This window comes from Dendrobium catenatum, unplaced genomic scaffold, assembly GCF_001605985.2.
Source record: "Dendrobium catenatum unplaced genomic scaffold, ASM160598v2 fragScaff_scaffold_1220, whole genome shotgun sequence".
In the NCBI taxonomy this organism is placed as follows: Eukaryota; Viridiplantae; Streptophyta; class Magnoliopsida; order Asparagales; family Orchidaceae; genus Dendrobium; species Dendrobium catenatum.
The window spans coordinates 13449769-13460776 of NW_021319682.1; the positions used below are offsets into that span (position 1 = coordinate 13449769).

At 34.5% G+C, this 11008-nt stretch overlaps 1 protein-coding gene across 1 annotated transcript; it reads right to left on the bottom strand.

Annotated features, from left to right (window-relative positions):
• Positions 1–3316: 3316 nt before the first annotated feature.
• LOC110104124 (plasma membrane-associated cation-binding protein 1-like) lies at positions 3317–4605 on the bottom strand. The gene is made up of 4 exons (XM_020833101.2): positions 4360–4605; positions 4173–4262; positions 3992–4076; positions 3317–3854 (listed from the first exon to the last, which is right to left on the bottom strand). The coding sequence occupies exons 1-4, from the start codon at positions 4465–4467 to the stop codon at positions 3577–3579; spliced, it is 561 nt and encodes a 186-aa protein (XP_020688760.1). The 5' UTR covers positions 4468–4605; the 3' UTR covers positions 3317–3576.
• Between the last annotated feature and the right edge of the window lie 6403 nt (positions 4606–11008).

Here is an 11008-nt window from a genome sequence, read left to right on the forward strand (position 1 = left end):
TTATGGATGTAAAATTTCTTCCTAAAAATGATCAAGGAATCACTAGTTATTATGGATGCGACATCTTTAGCTTTGGCCACTTTTTTAGTCTTCTTTAGGCCATCAGATTGGACAGTAGGTTGATCTCCTTTGACTAAAGAAATTTTGGTGGTGGTGTGGTTACCCATTTGAACTTCAATACTAAAGAGGGCACTAAATTTGAGTGGGGGGTGCCACCTACCTAAATAATAGAATGCCATTGGAGTAAGAAAAAAATGGGGGAGAAAGTGAGAAAGAAGTGGAAAATTCTAACTTCTACATAACATAGGGGCACTAATTTGAGTAGGGGAAGCCACCTACCAAAAGCATTGGAATGCCTCAAATGCAAAAAAGTTGGAAGGAAAAGGGAGGATGAGAAGAGATGCATTTTCCACCTGCCCAAGGGGCATATTTATAGGACTAAAGGGGGGGGGGGAGGATATTTTGAAAAAAGGGGGAAAATTTTTTAAAATAAAAGGAAATGAAATTTCTAGAAGTATTTTAATTTTTTCAGAATTTGTTGGGCCCAAAATTTCTACTTTTAGAATTATTAAAAAAAGTATTAAATAAAAAAATAAACATGAATAACCTGAGAAGGTATATATATACAAAAAAATTCACTTGATAAACATGAATAACAATGCAATAATTTATTTAAAACTTATGGAATTAAATTTAGGAACATTTGAACTATGATTTGAGCAAACATATAGTAAAACTGAATTTAATTTCTTGACAAGGCACTATAGGAAAATGTTCTATTACCGGCGGACAAAATCTGCTAGTAAACTAGAAATCTATCAAAAAATTCTTTTTTCGGTGAATTTTCAAAGAAAAAAGCTCTGAATGTAATTCAGGCGTCAAAAAAGCTAAATCGGTGAAAATTTTATGCTATAAATGTTTATGGCGGTGTTTCTGACAGCATTCCAACGCAAAAATTATGGGAAACCAGCATCTAATGAGAAGAAAAATGGAGAAGGGGTCAGAATAAGGCTCTTTCTGTCGAGTTTTTCGGCAGATTATCCGTCGCCCATATTACTGGCGGCTAATACGTTGGTACTACTCATCTAGTTTAGTTTAAGTAAGCCGGCGTAATATTCGTCGGTAATAAATGATAGAAATTGCGCTGGAAAATTTTTAAATACCGGCGAAAACCAGGTGGAATACATGTCGGTGTTCTAACGACGAAAATTTTGCTGTTAAGTTACCGACGTATATTCCTCCAGTTAGACGGCCGATTTTTCCGATGTAAGTCTATATTCCTAAAAAGCCCGATGGTATTGACAGATTTTCCTATAGTGGGATGAACCGAGTGATATAAAAATTTATTTGTGCTTTGTCCAAATGAAGTTAAATGAAGAACTTGAAGTATAATTGAAAGCATTGGGGTATTAATTGAGGAACCAAATGATCTTCTAATCTTGCTCATTATCAAATCAAGTGGCTTTATGAGACTAAGATCACTCAACTTTGATGTCATTAAAGTATTGAAATAATTAAAAAAATGACTTATGATCAAGAGTATATGATCCAGTTGATCGAGTGTTTTGAAATCTGGCCAAATTTTCGAACTGAAAAGATATAAATAAGACCTCATTATTTATAGAAAAAAAGGCTTAGCAGCTAAGAAAGTTGAATATCATTATTATATTGCATAAAAATTATGTTGATGATCATCATAAAAAACTAGTACAAATATTATGAGATTTCTATCATCCAATTATTGTTCCATGACAACTAATATCCAACCCTATTATTAGACTTCAACTGTCTACTCTAGATTCTCAGCCTCTATAATTTCTACAATGAGTATCAAATTGTATTTTTCAATCACTAACAAAAAATAAGGTTTTCGCAGCACAAATTTTCACCTTTCCCGGCGAACCGCTGCGAAAACTCTCGTTTTTTGGTAGTGAATTGTGTAGCCTCAAATTTTTTTTAATTGTGAAGAAAATTAAATTCATGTATTTGTAACTATATATTGCATTATTATAACACATGGCTTTACCCTTTTTAGGTTTCTGAAGTAAAAAAATCAGTGTCATACAAACTTTTGTCTATGCATATTAAATTTTTGTACAACAGCTAATATATTAATAACTATACCACTAAATCTTATTTATTATAATTGTTTATTCTTTCACATGACAATATAGTATTTTTTATAAGATTTACTTATTTTAAAATTATTCTCTTAGCTTATGATAAGCTTAAAAATAGTCAACCATTCTCTTTCTTCCTTACAATATTTAATACTTCAAATTCATTTAAAACACGTAATTTAATAAGATTTTTTCCTTCCAATTTAGGTTTCTATTTATTAAGAAAACACAGCCTAATTTAAAAAAATATATGTTAACGTGATAAAATTATATTTTAGTTAGATTAAAATAACATGGTTTTGCTTTTGATATATCACTTAATAAAAGATAAATAAAAAGTGAGAATCTCATTTTAAATTGAAATCCATTTTTATTTCTAAATTAATTTTCTTAATTCTATATTTATATATCAGAATTCCTTTGCCAATTGCCATCTCCCGTAAATTCCAGAGTTATTTTGCCGCACGATAAATACTTCTCGTACCCACCCAGACACTGATCAGCCTGTTCCACATGTTGTCACAAACTTACAGCGCTTTAGATGCCACGTGGCAGCAGCAAACAGCGGTTAATAAGCTGGTAGAAACATTTGTAGTTTCATAATTCTTAGAAATTCTGCAAATCATATGTGTATAAATAGGGGTTTCAAAAATAGACCTGATTTAAAAACCCTAGAGTAGGGCTGAGAAGAAGCTCCATTTCTTTGCAACCGCCTGTCGGAGGAGAAGCTCCAGTTTGCTTTCCTCCATCGCGCATTCCCACAAGCGAGACGTATAGGTCGTCGAGTTTCGAGACTCCCGCAACTACATGCGGATGCTCCCACTCAGCTAGCCTAAGCGGCTTGAAGTTAGTTTTTCGTGTCGAGTCGGGTCAAGTCGGAAACCCAATGTGTCGGATTCTGGTTGAGATTTCTGACCCATCTGCAAAAAAAGGGTTGGGTTCGGGTGGTGTCAAATAGTATGTCAGTTTAGGGTACGACCTGAACCAGACCCATAACCTGATTTTGACACCTCTACGTATAAGAGAAAAATTTTGTTAGGATATCTTAATTATTTTTTATTAGAGCAAAATTAAAATTTAAAAATTATTTTAAAATAAATATAATAAAATTTATTTGGACCAGTTTTTTATCAATAAACTTTAACACAACTTTTTCCGAGGAATAATGGAAGAGAATTAAAGCAGGAGAAGAAAAATAATCTGAACTTTTCCAAATAATTTTACATAAGAAAAAATACAAACCTTTTTAAGTTCATAAATAATAATTACATATGAGAGCAACAAATGCATACAATAATTCACGAAACAAACGTAATTAAATACATGAAGTGACTAACAAAAATAACGCATTAATTTAAGAAAATAATAATAATAAACCATGCATGTAAAGTTGAGCGGTAACTCGTAAAAATATTCCACCAAATCAGGCTTTAGAAACCTCCTCCAACTCTGCCGATCAGGCAGGCTGCCGCGGCGCCGCCTCCTCCGTTGAGGGAGCCTTTTCCTCTTCAACTTGCTTGTCTTCAATCTTTTCATATAATTCCTCTGCCGCCTTCTCCTCCTCGGCGATGACCACATCTTTTTCAGCTGCGCCGCTCTCCTCTTTGGCCACAGAGATCTCTTCCGGCGGAAGGAAGGTGGAGACCTTCTCAAGAATGAAGACTACGGGTGCAGAGACGTAGGCCGGGCCGAACTTGGAAACGGCATCGCTTACAGGCTTCGAGCCAGGGAAGTCTGGCAAGTCAAGTTATACAAATATTTAGGTTACTTTATACAATTCAAAAATATCATAACTAACATTAATTCTAATATAAATTAAAAATTTAAAAGCCTATCAACATAGTTTTCGTTTGCTAAGCATTTATGCGTACCAATCTTTGCAAGTTCTTCAAGAAAGGTGGTGACAGCAGTGGAGTTCTTCTTTACCCCGGCTTCATGACGCTCCTTGACCAAAGCCTGCTTAAGAATTCGATAAAGTAATTAGCTTTGTTAACAAACCATGAAGAACAGAAAGATCCATCTAGGCGAGTAGTTCAACTTCAAAAGAGGTACCTTGATCTCAGTTGAGGATGCTTCATATATCTCCAAAACCTTGGGCTGGAGCTCCGTCTTCTTCTCTTCCAATTCCTTGTTAATCTCTTCCTGCATGAAATAAATCATTTAGATAAAATACATAGAGATCTAGACACACACACAGAGAGAGAGAGAGAGAGAGAGAGAGAGAGAGAGAGAGAGAGACCTTGGAGTCATCAAAGGACTTGGAGGCCTCGGCGGCGGCCTTCTTGTTTCCATTTTTCTCGAATACTTTCTTGATCTTTGGAAGAACCTTACTTTTCCAGTAACCCATCTTTAATTTTTTCTTTGTCTCTCTATGATTTTGCTAAGTCGACACAATGCTTTCTTGGCCTTCAGCTCTCTTAATTCGCGCCTATTTACTACAGCGCTCTCTTTGGCGTGCAAACAAAAGAGTATTAGTGTTTGCAAGCTAAAAGACCTACGAAGCAATTATAGAATAACCTGATTTTTAAATCACCTTGCTATTTACAGTATTTACGACTTTGCCGTGGCTGTGTACGATTACAGAAAGAGTTTCTGCTGCAAGATGCGCAGGATCACAGCTGTCGTAGCATTAGGCCCCACAATATTTGGACGGTCTGGATTCTCTGTCAAGCTGTAATTGATTGATACTAATGTTTCGTGTAGCTGATACTGTGGCGCTGGCTGGAGATTCAGGTATTTGCGTAAATAAACTCGGTAATAAGGATATAGAGGGAGACATCAAAACATGGGTGGATTAAATTGGCTGTTTAGGTTTTGGCGGCTTCGAGCGGAATTCGGTGATTTTGATATAATTTCAGGTTAAATTCATCTGAAAGATATTAATATTTTAAGAGGTAGGGTCGAAATATAAAATAATTTTGCGGTTTAACATCTCCATCAAAAAATTGTTATATATATATATATACATTTATATATTTATATTTATTTAAATAACTGTTAAATCATAAACTATGTCAAAAATATTATTATAAATAATTTATTTAAAATAATGATAAATCTTCAAAAAAATTTCTTGATCGGGAAGGAATCTCGAGGCAATTTGAGTTGAGAACTTTTAAAATTAAATCCTGGATCATCCGAACTCCGATTTCAGCAAACTTACAGTTAAATTGAACGTCTCGAAAAAGAAGAAACCAATGACACCAAATTTGACTCAATCTGCCAAATAGGTCCAAATTGATGACCTGAAGTGCATTTAGAAGGTTAAAATCGTAAATTGGATAACTAAATAATTTCTAAATGTGACATGCTTAACTTAATAATGAGTGGCTTGACGAGATAATTCCAACAAGTACAAGATTGCCAAATTTTGGCATCATTAAGGCGCTCAAATACTAAATAAATGGTTTATATTTAAGGGAATTGATATTGAAATTGATATTGATCATACATTCGAACCACTCCCAACGTGCCCTTGTTCTTCTTCCTATTTACTAGTCTTTTCTCTCACAGAAAACTATTATTAGATTCCTCATTTCTCATGGGGGGAAGGGAAAGATGAGGAAGGAAGGGAAAGAAGAGTAAAAAGGAAGAGAAATCTGAGATCTCTCTTGTTACCAAGATCCGCCTTGACTACTGCCCAGCCACTGACCATTGCCAAACTTTGGCCAGAGCAACTTCAGCTCACCACCAACTGTCATTGAACTTACGCCCAGCCACTTATTATCATCAGATTTCTTCCCAGCTACCAAATGTCTCCATACTAAGGCCTTCCTATCATCTGTCGCCCTATGACTGTGGTATTTCTGACACCCAGCTTTGGTCTTTTCGATCACAATCACCCAACTACAGTCTCCTCAACCCCTATCGTCGGTCAACTACGGCTATTCTGACCACCATCATTAACTACAATCTTTCCGACCTCTATTGCCTTCCAACTTAATAAGCAAGCCAACATATCAAGTTGAAATTATGCTTCCACTACATCTGTATAGCATAGTACTTAGCTTTATCTGATTTTTGCATCAGGACTGTTCAACTCAAACCACCTAATCTACATCGTATAAATCTATTTTTAAATACTACTTTATGTACCGTTGTAAGGGAAAACATTAAGACGAAGAATGAAATGAGAAAAGCTTCCTGCATTAATTCTTCTCCTTTCTTATTTTCCACATGTGTCTGGTTTCTTTTTGTTTCTAGTACATGGCTGTGTTGAAGGTGGAGAAGTTAAAGTAGCTCTTCCAGAGCCCATCCTTTGCCTATACATAGTGATTTATGTGGACCTTCCCAATTTTATCTTTAAATGGTTTTAAATACTATATATGTTTTATTTGTTGATGATTTCTCTTGTTTTTCATTTGGTTTATCCTTTAAAAGCTAAATATGAGGTTGCTCAATTTTTTTGTCAATATAAGTCATTGGTTGAAAAATAATTCAACACAACTATTAAATATTTTTGTTCAGATGGTGGTGGTGAATATGCCTCAAAATATTTTTAATCTTTTCTATCTCATTGTGGCATTCTTCATCAAATAACATGTCCATATACCCCAAAACAAAATGGCATTGCTAAACATAAACACCATCACATGAAATGACTTGTACTTTACTTCTTAAAGTAAATCTACCTCTTTCATTCTAGATCCATGTTGTTGTTACAATAGTGTCCATGTTGTTGTTACATCAGTCTATTTAATAAATAGACTCCCACCTCTATCTAAATGTTTTCTTTTCCGTTTAAATTACTTTACACTAAATATCCTGATTATTCATTTCTTACGACATTTGGTTTTCTTTGTTACCCCTTTCTTCTCCTTCCATCTCTCTATCCAAATTTCATTCAAAATCTTTGTCATGTGTTTTCATTGGTTGCGCCTATACTACAAAAGGATACCAATGTTATCACATTGAATCTGATAAAATTTTTAAATCTCGTCATGTCAAATTTCTTGAAGATGTATTTCCCTTTTCACAACATTCTCCCATATATCCTCCAATACCTCTTACCCACTACAAGACCCCGCCATTACTTATTCCAATTTTTACCCAGCCAAAATCTTCTTCCACACCAGACTTACCCATTCAAACCAACATTGTACCTCCTCCACCATATTATACCACTATCCCAACCACACCCACTAGCTTCTCCTCTCGCTATTTCGCCTCAATCCACTTATTTTTCCCCACCACCATTTGCATAAGCTCCACCACATCAACCTCAATCCCTTCACCCCATGGTTACAAGGCTTCAGACTAACACACTTAAACCCACGCATATTGTAAGTATGAACTCTTCCATTGTCACTTCTGATCCGACAGGCTATACTAAGGTAGTCAAACACTTAGTTTGGCGATAAGCAATGTCCAATTAGTTTGGAGCTCTTCAACAACAAAGCACTTGGAAATTAGTTCCACCTTCTTCAAATCAAAATGTTTTGGGATGCAAATGGATCTTTAAAACTAAACTTAATTTAGATAGCACTATTATAAGATATAAGTCTCGTTTGGTTGTATAAGGTTGCAATCAATAGTATGGCCTTGATTACCTTCACACCTTTAATCTAAACTTTCAACTATTCATGTCCTACATCTAGCTTGTACTTTTAAATGGCAGGTGCTTCAACTTGATGTATAAAATGCCTTCTTACATGAAAATCTTAATGACATTGTCTACATGTCTCAACCAACCAGATTCAATGATTCCTTACACCCAGACTATGTTTTCTTATCACAAAAGTCTATCTTTGGTTTAAAACAATCACCGAGATAATGGTTTGAGACTTTTTCAACATATATTCTTCAATATGGATTCATTCATATAATAACCGACCTATCTGTGTTGATTTATCACAAGGACTTCGTAGTTCATTATATTTTGATTTACGTAGATGATATTATACTCACTGGTAATAATGATTCAACAATTAATCAAGAATCTTATTTTAGCTCTACATCACAAATTTCATATGAAAAGTCTTGGCATAATTTCTTACTTTATGGGAATGCAATTATTACACTCTCCAATTGGTCTCCATCTATCCCAATCCAATTATGCTGCTGATTTACTTTACAAAGTTGGTATGATTGATTGTAAGCCAATATCCACACCTATTTCTTCCAAATCATCCTTAAGCTCCTCCTAACCATTACCCACTCAGATCGAACTATTCAAGCAACTTGGCACTCTTCAATATCTAGCACTCATAAGGCCTAATATTTCTTACACAATTAATAAACTTTGTCAACATATGCATCAACCTCAAGAAGATGATTTCAAGCTTCTTAAGCGGCTTCTCTGATACATCAAAGGTACTATTTCCTTTGGAATTGCCCATTAATGCTACCGCTCTTAGTTTATCTTATTATTCTGATTTTGATTGAGTTAGTGATCCCAATGATAAAAAATCTATGATTGGAATTTATGCTTTCTTAGGATGTACACTTATTTCTAGGCAAGTCAAGAAATAGAAAACAATTGCCAGATCATCCACTGAAGTAGAATATCAAGCTCTTGCTACGACTGTCATAGACATTATTTGGCTTCGAAGACTATTAAAAGAATTTCAAATTGATTCTTCATTTCCTACACCATTGTTTTATGATAATATCTCTTTAATTGCTCTCACAAACAATCATTTCTAGACTTTCGTTTTGTTCATGAGTGCATCAAGAACAACTCATTGCAAGTGTCTCATATTCACACTAATGATCAGTTAGCCGATTTATTTACAAAAGCGTTGTCTGATCAACATTTTTGAGAGCTTCGCAATAAGCTTACCATTAATGAACCAATTACTAGCTTGAGGGGAGGTGATAAGCAAGCCAACATATTATGTTGAAATTATGGTTCCATTACATCTGTACAATGGAGCACTTTATCAGATTTTTTTCATCAGGACTGTTCATCTCTAACTATCTAATCTACACAATATAAGTTTATTTAAAGTACTACTTTTATGTACTGCTATAAGGGAAAATAGAAAGAAAAAAAATGAAACGAGAAAAGCTACCTGCATTGACTCTTCTCCTTTCACTATATATTTTTCGCCTGTGTCGGATTTTTGTTTGTTTCAGGTACCCTGCTGTGTGTTGAAGCTGGAGAGGTTAAAGCAGCTCAGCACAACTATGGTCCTACTGACCACCATCATCCAATTGACTATGTATATTTGGGATTGAAGAGCATGAATGAGGCTATCTGCCCAAGATGATATCAAGTGGCCCATGTGATTGACTCATTTTCTCGCTAGTGATGAGTCATGAATTGACTCATGATGACCGTTGATAGCATCCTATGAAGGACAACTTGATTATGCAAACATATGTGAGTAGATGTTGTTGGTCATTTGGCAGTCACCTATTGATCTCGATAAAAACGGGTTCTTCTATCATGACCCGTCAACTACATGTTAGATACTTGAGATTAATGCATATGTGAATATACATTTATTACATAAATCTTCTAAAAACTTATTAAGATTAGAATACAAAATTCAATATATTATTGAAAATTTATTCACATTTAGGTAATCGTATTTTACAAATTACGGTGAAAATATCACTAAAATTTTATTTCTAAGATTTATTAAATTATTTAAAAGATAAATAGACAGCTTCTTCTATTTTATATTTCTAAAATTAAATATCATATAAAATTTATAATTAGAAAAAAAAAATGAAAACCACAATCATGTTTAAATCCTAATATTGATAAATATATTCAAACGATAAACCTAATGATAATTATGCTGAGTTGGAAGTAGAAATCAAAATCGAACTTTACCTCCTTGTTTGAATCAGATAAGAACTCAAATTAATAAAATATAAATGACAAAAAAATTAATATTTATTGGATTTTAATTTCTAAAAATAAAAATATATTCCTAAAAATAACCAATAAAAAATCTCACAAAACATACATGCATGGCACCGGTCATTTTGATTGGGCAATCAAGCATAGGAATCTTTATAATTTTTCCCAAAAATTATTTGCGATTGCAATTATACTCTCCTTTACAGTACGACACCTGGCGTTACTCGCAGGATCAACCTCGGGTCTGAATGTGGGTCTGATTTCAGGTGGATATGATACAAGAGCTGGCACATGTGGTGTGTCACTGCGTGGCCTCTCTCCCACGTGGCTCCGCTGTTAACTGGATCGCAACGCAGTGCCAGCAGCCTATATTTTTGTTTGCTTCCCGAAATGCCCTCGAGGTCCTCCACAGCTATCCGCCTTTTCTTTTTCTTAAAAAAATAAAAATGTAATATGCTTGAAACAGATAGATGACAGCATCACGATTAGCTGTCATGGCTGTGCTCAAAGGAGTTGGATTTCTTGATGTTAGTGGTTATTTTGAACTTTGTAACTGAGATATAGTGGGCAAACATTAGAACTAATTAGGGACAACTAGAGTGGTGGTAGGGTGGAGGCCACCATATTTGCTATATCAAATGATTAATTATTTTGTGCGGGTGCCAAACATCATCCAGAGATCAACCGGAATGTGTCAGGTCACCCATTGTTTGGTATTGCTCGTTACCGCTCGATACCACGACTCTGTACTGCTTGATGCATTATGTTTGGTTTGCGAACGACGTTCTACGTCCGGTTTCTGGACATAATAATTTTTCCTACCGAAGCCACTAAGCCAACTCCAAAACTCTCTTAGTCAATTACATTATACCAACAAGTAATACGATAAATAAGGAGAGGCTTGAATGATTATCACTATTTGCATTTACTAAGATCAACCATGGTTAAGCATAGAAGAGATCTACCCTATTGACCCCATGAGCCTTAAATCATATTATTTTGTTTTGATGATCATAAATATAATTTGACTTTTTTTGTTAATTGAATTATTTTTTAGAGGAATATATTTATTGTA

Bases quoted from the DNA above. Each gene is read 5' to 3' on its own strand.
- LOC110104124 (XM_020833101.2), bottom strand. From the start codon at position 4,467: ATGGGTTACTGGAAAAGTAAGGTTCTTCCAAAGATCAAGAAAGTATTC. The intron at 4,077-4,172 runs GTACCTCTTTTG...ATTCTTAAGCAG, and splicing joins CATCCTCAACTGAGATCAAG to GCTTTGGTCAAGGAGCGTCA. The intron at 3,855-3,991 runs GTACGCATAAAT...TTGACTTGCCAG, and splicing joins TGAAGAACTTGCAAAGATTG to ACTTCCCTGGCTCGAAGCCT.